The sequence below is a fragment of the Ipomoea triloba genome, chromosome 9 (assembly GCF_003576645.1).
Source record: "Ipomoea triloba cultivar NCNSP0323 chromosome 9, ASM357664v1".
Taxonomy (NCBI): domain Eukaryota; kingdom Viridiplantae; phylum Streptophyta; class Magnoliopsida; order Solanales; family Convolvulaceae; genus Ipomoea; species Ipomoea triloba.
Window position 1 is genome coordinate 841,144 of NC_044924.1, and position 17,553 is coordinate 858,696.

At 34.1% G+C, this 17,553-nt stretch overlaps 2 protein-coding genes and 1 pseudogene across 3 annotated transcripts; 1 reads left to right on the forward strand and 2 right to left on the reverse strand.

Moving 5' to 3' along the window:
* Positions 1-292: 292 nt before the first annotated feature.
* LOC116028534 (bZIP transcription factor 11-like) lies at positions 293-1,603 on the reverse strand. The gene has a single exon (XM_031270268.1). It carries the CDS (start codon positions 1,057-1,059, stop codon positions 562-564), a length of 498 nt encoding a protein of 165 aa, XP_031126128.1. The 5' UTR covers positions 1,060-1,603; the 3' UTR covers positions 293-561.
* A 7,654-nt stretch (positions 1,604-9,257) lies between these two features.
* Positions 9,258-13,452, forward strand: LOC116029450 (phosphatidylinositol/phosphatidylcholine transfer protein SFH8-like). Of its 2 annotated transcripts, XM_031271462.1 has the most exons (15): positions 9,258-9,530; positions 9,831-9,896; positions 10,097-10,400; positions 10,555-10,654; positions 10,742-11,008; positions 11,118-11,195; positions 11,283-11,384; positions 11,475-11,524; positions 11,617-11,716; positions 11,804-11,893; positions 12,013-12,123; positions 12,214-12,346; positions 12,490-12,893; positions 12,993-13,067; positions 13,197-13,452. In XM_031271462.1, the coding sequence occupies exons 2-15, from the start codon at positions 9,863-9,865 to the stop codon at positions 13,218-13,220; spliced, it is 1,872 nt and encodes a 623-aa protein (XP_031127322.1). In that variant the 5' UTR covers positions 9,258-9,530; positions 9,831-9,862; the 3' UTR covers positions 13,221-13,452. The 2 variants fall into 2 exon arrangements, with proteins under 2 accessions (XP_031127322.1, XP_031127323.1); XM_031271463.1 differs by lacking the exon at positions 9,258-9,530 and having other exon boundaries at positions 9,553-9,896.
* On the reverse strand, positions 13,444-17,168 carry LOC116029451 (annotated as a pseudogene).
* Between the last annotated feature and the right edge of the window lie 385 nt (positions 17,169-17,553).

Below are 17,553 nucleotides of genomic sequence, written 5' to 3' on the forward strand. Positions count from 1 at the left end.
TTGTACATAACCTTCCTTTTGAAATTGGCAAGATATAAAGATATAGTTGGTGGAAATCATTTCAAAGACATCTTGCCCTGTGTGCAAAATGATTATGTTTACTCCCAGGTAGTACTATGTGTTTTATATGTGAAGGGTCATAACTTAATAAATTAGTGGTTCCAGAATATCACAGGCCCACATATGATGTTGAGTTCTTATTCACAGACTATTTGTTGCAACTAATCACATTAAACACCTGGATGATTCAGTGAATTGAAGCAATCAATATTTTGAAGGATACACAGTAGTGTTTAGAGGGAAATTTAAGGTTGACATTGTTATCACTTATCATTACATTATTATAGACAATTACAGAGTTCTTGAAAAGCCATGTTCCTGATATCCACCCCCACCCAACACCCCAACATGGGGACAAAAGCAGTTTACAAGAACCATTTTATTATCCTTACAGCTACTAATACCACTTTAATAGTCATAATAATAATATTCTTATCTTATCTTGGATCCTACAGCTAAACAGATTCTCTCTTTAGGCTCCAAAATGTCTTTGGGAACTGATCAGTATTGCAGCATGTCAGCAGCTGCAGTAGCCATGATGGGCTTGTTGACACACACAAAGTTCCAACAACTGTTGTTCATAAAGAACCCATCATCCAGAGTTTCATAAAGGTAAGGCTGCTGCATATCCTCAATCTCAAAACCCAAATTATTGTTTCCATTCAAGAAACTCATAATCTCATTCAGGGACTGCAGCCTGTGGCTAAGCTCAGCCATTTGAGCTCTGAGGATGGAGTTTTCAGCCTCAACATTGAGATAATGCTGGGTGGTGATGCTCATGCTGGTGATGATCTGGCTGTTCTCTTTCCTCAGATGAGCCACCTGGAACACCAGATCATCCAGATGCTTCTGTTTCCTCATCCTAGACCTCCTCGCAGATTCCCGGTTAGATATCATTCTCTTCCTTTTCCTCTGATCCATCAATTGTTGAAGATCCCCTTCAGAACCTGAGTTCTGCATCATAGATGACCCTGAACATGTCCCACTAGAGGAAGCCATGAAAAATACCTCAACAAAAACACAAACTTCAACAAACCTTCAGGTGAAACCAGATAACAGAGAAAAATACAAAAAAACTAGCAGGACCCAGATAGTGATTTAAACCCAAATTCAAGTAGATAGATAGCAATAATACAGAAAGATATAGGTTTTTTTTTGCTTCTTTTTATTTATATTTATATATATTTAGACATCTTCATACTAGGAAACAAAGCAAAATCATGAGATGTAATAAAACCAGTAGAGGAAAACAACAGAGAAGGATTGAACTAAATGGGTCCTGCGCCTATATGTGGAATTTATCATAAACCCTGAAAGGAAGAGTTCACTGAGTATAGCAGACATGAATTTCAAACACCAAACACAGCATGTTTAGCATCAAGATTATTTTCTGAGCATAAGCTCAATTAGGACAAGAAAGAAAGATGAGTATCTTGGCTTATTAGCCTCTGAAACTAAAGTACAAGACTCAGAGTGACGCTAGTATTGTAAAGAAGGAAGAGGAGAAAAAGAAAGGGGGTGGTGTGCATGTTAGGCTTGACATTTTATAGGTGAAAAAAGTGGCTATAGCTGAAAATATGGTCAGGAAAGTGGGGGGAAATTAATATTACTGTAATAGGAGTACAGAAATTGGAATCTACTCCGGAAAAAAAAAAAATTAATGGTGGGCTCGTAAAGGAAGGGCCGGAGGGGGTGATCAGCCATGTGACGCGTGGAATTCCCTCTACATCCATCTAGATCTTGCAAGGAAGCAACAAGTTACTTAAAAGGAAAAAAAAATCCAAAATTTAATAGTCTGTTTAACGGTAAAAACAATAGTATGAGACTAAACGTGAAATTACCACAAAAGTAATAAAATTCTGCAAAAATTAACTCAAAAATTAATCTAAATTTTTAGCATATTAGACCACTCATGTAGCGTCAATGGTCTCGATGATTCAGATATATCTAAGGCAGTTAAAATTTCGTGGAAATTAAATGATAACTCATCATGATTTTTTTTTTCTAGTCCTGATTTTTAGATTTTTATTAGTCCTGAACTATTTATTTCACATATATTATTGCTTTATTGATGTTACCTAATTCAAATTTGTCTATAATGATAATATAGACATTTGTTTGTGATTTTATCCTCCTTAATATTTTAATAAGACACCTACCAAACACATTGTGTTCAGTTGACACTTTTATGACTCTTTTTGAGGGAAGATTACATGATTGAATCTCCGGTGGTGGAAGAAAGTATATTGAGTATATTGAATAAATACTATCTTGTAACAGAATCGGTAGTACACAAAATAATACTCGAGGTGCATGTAAAAATGTTACTCCGTATATAATAAAATATATTTATAAATTTTGTAACTCATCAGTGGTTGAACATATATCAATTTTCTATTTTAAAATATTGTATTGGAACATTTTTATAATAAAATGTAACAAAATACTAGTCCTGCCCAATCATTGCACGGGTGTCTGGACAAATAATAATTAGGATACAAAAGGCAATGATGTTGGCTAATAATCTATCTCAGATATGATTTAAATGGTTTATAACATTCGATGTGCGATATGGAATGTATGCAATCTTGCAAATATTGCATTATCTATAGAGATGCATGCATGCATAATTAGATTAGGGACATTTCACCCTGTGCATGAACCTTGATGCTTTGCTAAAAAAATATAATAATATTTCTCTCTCGCCATTTTTCTATATATCCATGGCCTGAGACGTGATATTTCCCCTAACACTTGAGTAATCAATCACTAATCATCATGAGAAATCATTGTGTGTGTATGGTTGTAGTGTCGTAGGGTGAGGGTGTCTTTTAACGCATAATTAAAAGTTGATTATGATATTAAAATGATAGAATTTTATTTGAGTACGTGTACCATATATATCGCTATTCAGTTTCAGCTTATAAAATATATTTTTTTGGTAATTACCAATTATTGCCATTTGCCGGTAGATATTTTATGAGTTTATAAACATTTTGCTTATAAGAAGAGTTTCACTACATTTTTTGTTGGTGGCAGTACGTGTTTGTTATTTTGTTTTCTTGAGATTAATGGACTTAATGGTTTTTATGCTTTACCATGAATCCAATACTTTAAAGTTTTTAATAATTATAAAATTGATTTTTTTTATTATTAAAATCATCAACTATTTATGACCCATGGCCCAGCCGCCAGCGCGAGCAGGAGTACAGTGAGTTATCATGTACTAATTTGTGGCATAATAGGACTAGAGTATCTACCCCTAATGTAATAAAGTTTCACAACATGGAACATCCTAGGATTTAGCTTCTTTCTAAGACTTTGAGTCTCTTTATATAAATATCACATCCTAGTCCCAGTCCCCAGAGACCAAAAGTCCAAAGTGGATTAGATTTATCACTATCTAACTAACAATGGTATTGATCAACCGTCAACAATTCGTTAGTTGTAACTAAAACCAATCATATATACACACATATATATAATGAGGCTGGGGTACTACCAATGCGCACCAGAATGGATATAAAGATTTCAAATATTGTAAAATTTCAATATACCAAAAAAAAAAAAAAAAAAGATGTACGTACTAAAGTTAAATGAAATTTCATGAAAAAGATTAAAAGATGGAAAAAGCAGAAATGGCACCTAACTTTGTGTTAGTAAAAAGATGCACGCAATGTTGTCTCCTCCTCAGACCACAGATTTCTCAGTTTCTTTAACCAATTAAATGCCAGCCTTAACCTACATCATGATGTTGTCCCACTACTGCAGTTGCTCATTGTTTGTGTATATATTGAACGCATCCATTTTATATACGAAGCAATATTTGAATATAAATTTATTACCTTAAAAAAAATATGCAACTTATGTTCGAATTATATATTTCAAATCACACTATATGTGTGCGTGTGCATGTGTGTATATATACACTCGCAATCATGATGTGATGTACCATCTTGCAATCTTAAATTTTATTATTATTTGAATTGTTTCTTTGATTTGATACATCATACATGGGACATAAAATAATCACAAAGCGACCAACTTTATTATGTGTTTGACATTCAAACATCAATAAAATTAAAAAAAAAAAAAAAAAACTTTAAACTAAAAAGTTTTGATCATATCTTATGAGCTATAGGGTCAACAAATGATAAGCCCAATTTTAAGAGTATTAAATAAAGGAATTCGAACTCCTACAACTAATTGGGCCAAATAACTATATTCCGGGCCACCTAGAGACTTAGTCCGATGAGGCAACCAATAGACTATGGAGAGTAAAGATGTTTTCATTGTTTTGTTAGAGTCTTGGAGAGCAGTTCCCAATGGCAAATTATACTATGGACCAGGCCACCAGGATCTGGTCTGAATATAATCTTATGATTATGTACATGCAGCACAATATCTGCTGCATTTCTATACCTGTAAAATGTTAACCAACATCTTATATGTCTATAGTTAATAATTTTTTTGTTTGTAATAATCATATTATATGTCTATAACTGTCATGTTATGTACCTTCAATTGTTTAGAGGTACACGTCATACACTTGTTCGATGCATTTGTCAAGATAATTTGTTATCCAGACTAACAATGCTATTAAAAATCTTTTAATGCATTTTAACCCCAATTATCAATCCTGAATTAATGTTTCATATGAGATGACCTAAAAATGCTTCCTAATGCATAAAAATTTTCAAATCATATAAAAACATTGTTTGGCCATTAATCATCCAAAATGTAAGAAATTAACTTATTTTAGTGCAAAAATAATTAGGAAAAGTGATAATGTTAAAATAATAATAATAATAATAATAATAATAATAATATCAATACTTTTTAAGATGTTTTTTTTTCAAAAAAAAAAAAAAAAAAAAAAGAAGAAGAAATCATTCTAAATTAAACCATTTACTTTTAAAATATTTTTCAAATCAAATCTATCTATCTATATCTATATCTATATATATATTAAAACAGAAGTGCAATTTTCCCTCCCATTCTAGACAAAACATTTAGTTTGAAATTTGAAATCAATCAACATAATATTACAATACTTAACAAAATTAAATCATATTAGTAACTTCAATATTTTATTTCTATTTAAACAAAATTAAATCATATTACCTAATTACGGCTTGCATTACATTCCATATTGCAATTCACTTGAAAGTTTCAATTCAATTTCATATTTTATTTCCATCTACGGAATTATGTCTTATTTATTATTGCTTTATATATATATATATATATATATATATATATATATATATATATATATATATATATATATATATATATTCTAAGTTCGGTATTAACATACAATTATATTATATAACTATATTATATTCATTTTAATATAATATTGGTTCATTTTCAAAATATTGTAGATTTATTTTTTACCATACTATTGGAATATATAATTAAAATTAATATGGACTTACATAATTAAATTCTATTAGAATTGAAATCTTTTATTTAATTTAATATTTTATATATAAAAGTAAAATCCTCCATCTATTAATTGGTAATATTGTTTCTATATTCACATATCAATACTATTAATAAACGTCAAATCCCCCCTTCAACTTTCCCGCACAAACTAATAGAAAATGAAAAGGATATTACTAATTGACTGAAAATTATTTTTAAAAAATTAAAATAAAATTAATTACACCTTCCTTTTGAAAACTTTAAATTATTTAAACTTTATAAAAATTAATTAAACATGAGTTATTAGATTTTTTATAATAATTAAAATTAGTTCATTCAAATATGGAGGAGGAATAAAAAACTAAATGCGATATGGTGAAAATGAATATAATTAAGGTATAAAAGTATAATTGCACATATATTAGTGTAATTGAGTAATAATAATTGCATAATAATTATTATGGTAATTAAGCTAAGCATTTGCCATTGAATTTTTTTAAAATAATTATAATTAAATTATTTCTCAATTTTTCCATATTTTTTAATAATAATATAATTATATAAGTCATATTACATATCGATCTTTTAAAGATAATTGTAGATAAACAAATCATATATTATTCAATTAATTGAGTAATACTTTTGCACTAATCTTATAATCAAATAAATTTACACGTTCAATATTAGAATTTTTTTTTATAATTTCATCTTTATTTTTATTATATAAATATATAATAAAAATTTTATTCTTGCATCGTACGAGTAATTAGGCAATTATTTGCTCTAATTCAAGCAAGGAAAACATCAGAAAACATAATCGATTAAACCAATTTTATCAATTGCGCTATATAATATTCGATGTTATAATGTATATAATTGTATATTGATCTAAATATTCTTAAAATATTATAACAAATCTATTCCGTGCAACGCACGGGCGAAAATACTAATTTGTTATATTATATAAGTAAATCATATCCATTCACTAATATTTTGGAGACCATATATATAGGAGTAAATGGTGTCAATTCAAATTACCCCATAAATATGTATACTATATATGAAATTTGTAAAGTTAAATTTTCAAAAAATTCTATATTACAAAATTTCAATAATTAAAACTAGTAAATAAGAGTCAATTTCAACAAAATTAACTCATCTTTGGTAGGAATTCCATATTTAACCTCATACAATTATTTTTGTCATTTAACACTACAAACTATCATATTTTAGACACTTTTGATCTTTTCCATGACTTTTCTGGTGGAACCTATTTTAGAGACCTTTGATCTTTTCATGACTTTTTTGGTGGTGATGAGCACAAATGATGAGTGTAAAAAGAGTGTAATGTCGTTCCGCTGAGGATTGGTGTTGTGGCACGAAACTGTGTGAATTACCAGGCACTAGAGTATATGAATTTATAGAATCCAGGTAACAAAGACTGAATGATGTGGAATAAAAGAAAGCAATTAACTAAGGTGAAAACTATATGATAAAGGTATGGGCCAGATTAGGGGATTGTAATCTTGATGTTCCAACCAACTCAGGATTAGGGAAAGAATAATTAACCAAGGGATTTATGGGCAATGCACTGAAGAATTCAAGTCAGTTACTTTCGTAATCAATAACAAGAATTAGGCTACAATTGCCCCACTGTCGTGATGCATCAATTATAACCTTAAACACCTAAGCATAATAAGCCCCCAAAATTACCTCTACTTTCATAGCAGGAAAATTAGGTTGAAATTGGTATGGCTCGAGGTCTCCATCCAACTTTCGTTGTAATGAATCACTCTCCTAGACTAGCAATTAATTGTGGCCATCAATCAATAACAAGTAGAAAGAAATCCCCAAATCAACATAAACCCTAAGTAAAATATTCAATCCCTTTATGCAATAATTACCAATTGAACATCAAGATTAACAATGGATCCCTAATCCAAACCCATAAACGAACTACTCCCGCATGATGGGAGTAAACAAAACAAAGCAATAATTAATAACCATAAACATTGCAAGAAATAAAAGGGAAGAGAAACTTAACTGATAAAGAACAAATCCAATCTTCAATCCGATTCCAAGCTTGAAAGTAAATAATCTAATGTAAAACTAATCTAAACTATGCTAGGGAAATATAAACTAAAAGCTAGGGTTCAGAACTCTGTAGGGGGACCTCCTTCAATTGTAGAGAATAGGTAGAATATTTAGGAGGTAGATGGGCGTTGGCCCATTAGGCAACTTCCAATTCTTTTCCAATTTGTATTCTTCCTTGTAATTTCCTTTTCTTCAAGAATTTGTCCAAAATGTTCCAATATTCTTCCTTTGTTGTTCCTTGTAGATAATTCAGCACTTGGACAATATAACACACAAACAATTCCCAATTTCACTAGGATACATAAAATAACCTTCAAAACAACTAGAATAAGGGGTGAATAATTGTACAAAATAGCAGATATCAGGTGGAACCTATTTTAGACACATTTTGATCTTTTCCATGACTTTTATGGTGGAATCATATTTTAGATCGATTCTGAATCCTCTTTCTTTTCTTCTTAAGACTTGCATCAGCAGATATCACCTGTACCTTTTTTTTTTTCACCCACAACTGCATCACATAAAATTGTATAGGACTGTTTAAAATTATAGCTGGTTTAATACAAAAATATATATACGACTAATAAAAACAAAATCCTACTTTTGTATGTATCTTCCGCCCAATCAAACTATCTTCCAAGCTATCTACATTTACAAACTTATAGTCAATAAAGTTAGACCCCTAATGAAAATAAAAAAATTATGGTGAAGATGTCATATTATTCATATTAATAAATTAAATAATTTTTGTGCTAATTAGATAGCAATGAATATCTATTTTGAAATACCGATTTTTTCTCTAATTAGATAGCTCTAATTTTTTTGGTTACATACTTACATTATGTATTTCATGCGCTTCTATTATTATTATTATGCTGCATATTCCAATTAGGGATAATGATTTGGCAATTACAACAATGGCATAAACTAGGGTACCCAAAAATCAAGAAGATATTATCAATAATAATTTTTTTAAATACTTATAATTCTTTACAATATAATATTTGTTTTATACTTTCTCAATTTTTTACTCAAAGAATTAATTTTTCTTGGTAGATACTCAAAGAATTAATGCTTAAACCACCAGAGTCCAAATCCGTGACCACTCATTTAGAATGATAACATAGATGTGTCATTACACTAAATTGTAGTTACCAAAAATGCATTATGTTTAAGCAAACAAAAAAAGGTTAAATGCTAACTTAGTGGATAATCATATTATTGCACCATTCAAATAATTACCAAAAACATATTAGATAATATCTATTATATTTAAACTTGGTAAGTTGTATTTAGAAAATGAATCCTTTGGTCTATAAACAATGTATTATACAAATATGAATGCCGAGGATTTTGCTTGTACTATTACCATCGTTGATATGCAAGAACTCAATGTGTTGTCTCACGAGACTGGTTCAATTGATTATACTAATCATTTAAACTCTTACTCCAGTAGTAATGTGGAGGTCTTGACCAATCAGCGGAGATGAAAAATCTAGCTTTATGCACAATGTGTACATGTACGGGTGTGAACCCTTACCGATTAAAAGCAATTAGTATGATCTAATTAACATGAGATGTCTATTGTAGCCAAAAAAGAAAGTATTTAATGTGTTTAATTTCAATAGGGATTTTCTATGGTTCAAACAAGATAATAATAATAATAAAACGCATCAAGAAATTATATATATAGAAGAGCGGAAATTTAGAAGAAATAAGTTTGGTAATGATTAGGCAATCACGGTCAGGGCCACGCAGATTCAATATTTTGGCAATTCTGGTTAGCAGATTCCTCGTTCTGTCGGTCAACGTGGCATTTGATACCATATCCCGCTTCAGAAGTCAAAGTCCCTCCCTCCTTGCTGACATTCTCTCGCTTTTCTCCTTCTTCCCTTTGCTCCTCTCCTCTCCTCGCGGTACTACGTATTTGATTCTTATTTCTACAGGTATATATATACACTGTATTTGATTACTATTATTATTATTTTCTTTTTCTGTGGGCAAGAAATTCTTTTTATTTAATTATTATTGTGATTATTGTGATTGTGATTGTGATTATTGTGATAGTTCTCCGCATTAATTCACTCCCCTTTTCCCGTTACCGTTCGAGCTATTTATTACCGTCCGATCAACATTGGCATTCCCAAAGACGGCTTCTTTCGTGTTGTTCTTCAACCTCCTCGGCCCTGCTGAGAATTGTATGTATATGGCGTTATTATATTCTGAATTTTGGGCTTCTTTTACAGTGTGCGCGTTTTTCTTGTGATCGACGGCAAAAATGTCGGGACCTCTTGATCGCTTCGCTAGAGAATGTAAGTTGACTTTCTTTTGTTTTGATCGGATTCCATTTTGTGGCGCGAAGCTCAAGTTAAATAATCTTCAATTGTTCAGATGAATAGCTAGGCTTTAGTCTTGGCAAGTGGAAAATGCAGGTTCTCTAGAATTATTATGATCATCATTTATAACTTTATGAGAGTAATTAAAACAAGATGTGTTTTTATAACTTATTCAGGCTTTGAAGGTTCATCTGCCAATGATGAGAGGCGGGAAAGGAAATCTGATTTTGAGATCTCGGAGGATGAGAGGAAGACAAAAATTGGTGCTCTAAAGAAGAAAGCGCTCAGTGCATCAACGAGATTCAAGCACTCACTCAAGAAGAAAAGCAGTAGAAGGAAGAATGGGGGGCGATGCAGCTCTGTCTCCATTGAGGATATTCGGGATTTTGAGGAGCTACAGGCAGTTGATGACTTTAGGCAAGCATTGATTATGGATGAACTGTTAGTGGAGCGCCATGATGATTATTACTTGATGTTGAGGTAATGTCTTTTTGAAGTGTTGTGTAATTCCCTGATTTTAGATTCTTATGCGCTGCACGTGTTGAGAAGAAGATATATTTGTTCATTTCATAATCAAAACAATCTGTTACAAGTTTCTGCAACTCCCAATAGTGATAGTGATTTGCTGCTTCAGGTTTTTGAAAGCCAGGAAGTTTGACATTGAAAAAGCAAAGAACATGTGGGCTGATATGATCCAGTGGAGGAAGGAATTTGGTGCTGATAACATTATGCAGGTATTTGTATAAATGTATCCCTTCTCGTTGATGATACATCTACTCTTAGTTTAGTATGAAATATTTCCTTGCTCGATATTTCATCAGGAGTTTGAGTTTGAAGAGTTGAATGAAGTTTTGAACTATTACCCACATGGTTACCATGGCATTGACAAGGAGGGAAGACCTATATATATTGAAAGGCTAGGGAAAGTTGATCCTAGCAAGCTCATGCAAGTAACAACACTGGAGCGTTATGTAAAGTACCATGTTAAAGAGTTTGAAAAAACCTTCGCCATTAAGTTTCCGGTTTGCACAATTGCAGCAAAGAGGCACATTGACTCTAGCACCACAATTTTAGATGTTCAAGGCGTGGTATGTTCCTCTCGTCTCTCTCTCTCTCTCGATATTATGTCTGTCATGGCTCTTGAAGGATGTGGAATGCCTTGGTAAAAATTTTTTTATCCCCCTTAATTTTTCTCAGGGTTTTAAGAACTTCACTAAGAATGCCCGGGAGCTTATCACACAGCTGCAGAAGATTGATGGTGATAATTATCCTGAAGTATGTTCAGTTCCTAACTTGACCAACCAGTAACATGCTCTCGTAATTATGTGAATCATTGTACTTTTGTTTCTTTCATTGTTGCAGACACTCCATCAGATGTTTATCATCAATGCTGGTCAAGGATTCAAGTTGTTGTGGAATACTGTAAAGAGCTTTCTAGACCCCAAAACATCTTCCAAGATTCACGTATGCCCATTTTATTTCCAACAAAGGTTATGTGGTTATCGGTTTTCTTAACCTCAGAAGCTCGTTTTACTGTATGTTTCTCTTTTGCAGGTTCTTGGCAACAAGTATCAGAACAAGCTGCTTGAAGTAATTGATGCTAGGTGAATCTGATCAAATGATGCTTCAATTGTGTTTTCGTTTTTTTGTTAAGATGTCCCTCGAACTCTATCACTGAACTCTAAGTTTTGTGCAGTGAGTTGCCAGACTTTCTGGGCGGAACCTGTACATGTGCAGGTGAAGGAGGGTGCCTTCGTTCTGATAAAGGTCCATGGAAAAACCCAGCCTTATTGAAGGTATCACAGTTGTCAGTGGCCTAACCTTTCTCTTCCTCTCATTATACTTATAGCAATAACAAAACGCCACGCCTCTATGTGCCACAGATGGTTGGTGAAGCACGTCGTTGCAAGCAGGTTCTTAAGGTTCTGAACAGCGAAGGGAAGGTAGTTTATGCTAAACCCCGTTTCCCAATGGTATGGCTTCTGCTCTGTATCCCTATGTATATATAGTGTCTCGTATATCAATTTCTTTCTTCTTTTTTTTTTTTTTTGAATATCATCTGTAATTCTTTATGTATCTCGCTTTTCACCAGGTAAAAGGCAGTGACACATCAGCTGAGTCGGGATCAGAAGCTGAGGATATTGCTTCACCAAAAGCTGTGAGGAGTTTTTCACAGCTTAGGCTTACTCCTGTTCGTGAAGAGGTATTCTTATGTTACTCATTTTGAGTAGTCAGGATTATGTTCTTTGGCTCACTAGTTTGATGATTTTATGTTCTTGCCAATAATAAACAGGCAAGAGTTAATGGGACAAGCAGCTATGCAGACAACTTCTCAGGATTTGATGAATATGTTCCCATGGTTGACAAGGCTGTTGATTCTGGTTTGAAGAAAATATCATCTCCTCGAAAGCCATATGTTCCTAAAGGTTTGAATATCAAACATATGTATATTCACTAAAACTTATAGTTAGACTGTACATTTATGTTTTTTAGTTTATAATATGCTTAACAGTTCGTTCTTGATTTATCTCTGTACTTAAATAATCTCTCTGGTTATACCTGAATTCAGTGACGCTTTCACCACCCGTCACTCAAAACATTCCGGATGGGCTTCATGCTCGCATTTTAGGAGCTCTTATGGCTTTCTTCATGGCTGTTTTCATGCTTTTCCACTCTGTGGTCTCCTGCGTAACCAAGAAACTTCCAGATGCATCCTCCCCTCAGGATCGAGCTCTTGGTGAATTCTCCTCTGCAGAAACCCCCAAGGAAGAGTTCCGGCCCCCTTCACCAACTCCAGCTTATACAGAAGCTGAACTTCTCTCTGCTGTGCTCAAGAGACTAGGTGAACTAGAGGAGAAAGTAAATTCAATTCAAGAAAAGCCATCTGAGATGCCAAATGAAAAAGAGGAATTGTTAATGGGTGCTGTTTGCAGAGTGGAGGCCTTAGAAGCCGAGCTAATTTCCACCAAGAAGGTAAATGCTCTTCTTTAAAACATCCATTATACAATAGGCAACTGCTTTTCTGAAAACACTCCAATCAAAGAGAACCGTATTTCCTTTTTGGTTGAGCAGGCTTTATATGAAGCTTTGATGAGGCAAGAGGAGCTTCTTGCATTCATTGACAGACAAGAAGCAGCCAAACAACGGGTACGCTAACCAGTTCTCATCTATGAACATACAATATACACCGGCTAAATATCATTCTCACAGAATTAACTCCACGGCTTTCCCTTTTTGAAAGTGCACTTTCTGTTTTTGTTTTTTTGTCCCCCGCAGGCAGTAGGTTGCCGCATATTTTAGCTATGCAGTTGCAGATGAACAGAAAAAGAAGTCCTGCCTCTAAAGCCCTCTATCGTTACATACTTTTGCTTTTGATTCATTTCATATTTGTTTGTTCTTTTTGTGTTGCATGCATGTGTTCAGCAATCCTGGCTGATCATGCTGATTTTTTCTTTAAACAAAAAACAATCTATATTGTTTTGACATTTTATTTGGAATAATATCATACCATTGTGAAACAGAATGAACTAAATATGATTTACCATTATGATTTGACTGTTAATAAAAGTATCATCTCCCCTAATATATAAAAGTGCTCACCTTTTTTGGGCTTCCTATACATATATAGCTACAGATGTTTAGTGTGTCACAAACTGGATGATTAGAAACCGAAGAACTTCTTTTTCTTCTTCATCTTCTCGATATAGGCTTCTATCTCAGTTTGATGGCTACGAGTCTCCTCAAGAGCCTGGAAATATAAAAGGAATGGATTAGTCATTAGTTATTGATGAACATAACTATCAGTTTAGTTGAGACGGAACTCGTTTTTCAATTATAGCAACATGATGATTAATACCTTCTTGGTGGCTTCGAGTTCTTGCTCCAAGGCATCAACGCGACTCAAAGCATTGTTGAGTTGTTCCTCCTTCTCGGGTGGCATGGTGGGTGGTTCCTTGCTGAGAGTAATCAGCTTCTCCTCCAGGCTTCCCACGCGTTTCATCATGTTCATGAACTCTGTGACAGACACAGTAGTTTCGGGGAGCTGATATCCCGGGCCATTCATCATTCCGTTGCCAGAGCAAAACCCGGCATCTGTGTAATTCCTAGTACCAGTAGCAGGCATGTTGCGCGACATCCTGACCATGGTGAAGACGCCCATGAAAAACGTCATCATGCTCGAGAAGAGCTGGTTGCCTCCGTCTGGGGGCGTGTAACCCACGGGGTAAAAATTTGGCACTGAAATGACAGAACAATGCAGTCACAGTATGGAAAAGGAAAACTAAATTTGGTTGATATATATATATATATATATATATATATATATATGATACTGGTTTCAGTTAGTACCTTTTGCAACAGCAAAGTTGTCAACCTTAACGGCACTTACTGCTCTATTCCAATTCGGTGGAACATTCTTGTTCACCGGGGGGGCATACTGATCGGGTTGGGGCATCTGCATAATTTCCGGCCAGTTTTATACAATTATGGAGTCTGAATCTTTTACTACTAGCTTCAGTAACTGAAGCAAAAGCAACTTACTTCCTGTTGAACAGCAGAGACCTTCTTGGGAGACTCCATCTTGAAAGAAACAGATTTCTTCACATTGGAACCCCCCTCGTACTCCACAATCGCTTTGTCTTCAACAGCTGGAGTGGCGGTGTTGGCCGAGTTGTTTGAGCATTTGTGGTCGCCATTGCGAACCATCTGAAAGTCAGACCAACACTCGTCATTTGGAATGAAGTGAATAGCAAAAAATCGAAGGATGTGTGTGTCCCGTCTCAACTAAAAGCCTTATCGGACAAACAGGTAACCTTCATGATTTCCGGGTCATTCCATGGGCCTTTGTCAGAGACCATACATCCTCCCTTATCAGCACAAGTACAGGTGCCACCAAAGAAATCTGGAAGTTCACTGGTTGATTGAAGATGATAAATTGTTTAGGAATAAAGTTGCTCATTTGTTAATTCTCATGATATAAAAAGCAACACAAGATTTACCTTGCATCAATGATTTCAAGCAACTTGCTCTGGTACTTGTTGCCAAGAACCTTACAGAAAATTTAAAAAAGAGTCATCGTTTTTTACTTAACCAACAGCTTAGGATTTTGCGAAATGCAGATAAGGTAAAGCTTACGTTAATCTTAGCAGTGGTCTTGGGGTCAAGGAAAGACTTGACTGTGTTCCACAAGAGCCTAAATCCAGATCCAGCATTGATGATGAACATACGACACAAGGTCTATACAGCGAAAGAAAACATTGAATCGACGACTATTGGGAGACCAAGAAACCATAACCAAAAAGTGAAATGGACGAAAGGAAAGCAAACACCTACCTCAGGGTAATTGTCACCATCAACTTTTTGAAGGGCCTGAATGAGTTCCCTAGCTTGCTTGGTGAAGTTTTTCAGTCCCTGAACCATTATTGCAGTAAATTATATTCTAAAGGAAATAAACACGAAGGATATATTTGAACAGGTTGAGAAAGTATATTTGAACAGATACTACAATGTAATAGGGTCAGTTGTATTCAAAAAGCACGAAGGATATATTGCAATTACATACCACTCCTTGCACATCCAGAATAGTTGTGCTCTGATCAATATGTTTTTTGGCAGAGATTGTACAAGCTGGCATTTTATCATTGTTGGTCCTCTCAAACTCCTGGACATGGTACTTCAGATAACGATCCATGGTGGTAACTTGCATGAGCTTGGTGGCATCAACCAGACCAAGTCTTTCAATATATACCGGCCTTCCATCCTTGTCGACACCATGATGCCCTTGGGGATAGTACTTAAGGACCTCTTCTTTCTCCTTGAAATCGAAGTCCTAACAAAAGGGTCATGACAAAAACATCAGTTATTATTAGAGCTGTAAAAACGAGCGGGATATATAAATGGATGAAAGCTACACTACCTCTGTGATCGTGTCAGCGCCAAACTCCTTCCTCCACTGGAGCATATCAGACCACATTTGCTTTGTTTTCTCAATGTCAAACTTCCTGGCCCTCAAAAACCTACATCCATGCAATGAAGAAAATCCCATTAACATCCTCATATATAAACATCTTTTACTGTTCATTACAGGACTATGAAATTCAGTCGGGACCTCAGCATCATATGATAGTCGTCATGCTTAGCCGGAAGCAATTCCTCGAGGATAAGAGCTTGGCGGAAGGCATCAACAGATTTAACTTCCTCAGCATCGTGCTCGTCATCCATGNTTTGAACTTGTTGGAGGCATTAATGGCCTTCTTCTTGAATGACTCGAGCCTCGTGTTTCTGTCGAGGTCAATTTTTTCCATACTGCCTGTAAACAGATATAGGCATCATGATAAACTAATCTCCTCCATAACATTCCTCAATCAAAATGTCAAACCATATATATATGCACCCCATGAATGAAAGAATTAAAAACTAAAGCTTACCTGGCTTGACCTCCACAGACATATTGACACTCAGGATTGCAGACTTGATTAGAGCTTACACTATTTGGGATAGCCAGTTTTGTATTGAATGCCGACACCTTTTCAACATAATACTTTAGTCAGAATTGAAAGAATGCAAAGTCTAAACATTTTATAGGTCCGGGGCAAAATTAAAAAAGTCCCCTAAAAAACTAAAATTTGAATTTAATAATACAAATGATAATATCAAGAACTTAATGAAATCTTCTAAAATATTTCCTGATTCTTAAATCTTCCAAGAACTTTGTTGTATAACACCGTTAATATATATATATATATATATGATGAAGTTCCTTTGAAATGTAGTTCAAGAGAAAATGCAGATTGGAAATCACACTTGAAATAAACGCATAAAAAAGAAGGAGAATTACTGAATTACGCTAATGGAGGGTTTCTAGAAATCCAGAATGCTACATTTACAAAGACCTATATATTTATGTGTATATATATACACAAATGCGTATAGGCGAGTGTATATATATATATATAAGGGGAGAGCTAATAGGAATTGTAGTAACAGTTACCAAAAATGGCAGGAGCCCTAAGCAGAGGAGGAAGACGATAGCTTAAATGACCACCCAACTTCTCAGCTTCTCAACAAAACACGGGTGACACAATCCAGTGGATACCCGATTTTCATTCAATGCCCTTCACTCAATTTGTCTCTGCTTAATTAAAGTCCATTCATTCATTGAATATCTGTAAGGGACAATAGCATGCCAAGCCCATGTCCATTTATTCCGTCACCTCGGCGGTGGTGCTCCGGCGGCTGTTAGCGCTGCTCCGCGAGCTGCCGACCGTTTTATGCGAACTATGCTTGCTATTTATTAATATTATTAATATAATATGTAACATTATATATAATTTTATATTTTTAACATGCCTATGAAAAATCCAAGCCAGCATTACGAAGGTAGTTGGTCTATTGTAGTTACACGAGTCAAATGTTCTACCAATTTGACTCATTGATTTTAAAATACATACTATATGACTGTATGCCATTTTACTTATTACATGTTTGTTAGCCGAAGACCGATAAAGGAACAAGTTCATAAATTGATGATTAAGAAATTGTTGGTCAGAGCCCGGTAAATAGTCAAGTTCATCACCATGTCTATTAAAAATGTGATGCGATCTATAAGGAAATAAATTGCGTATTCACTACATGA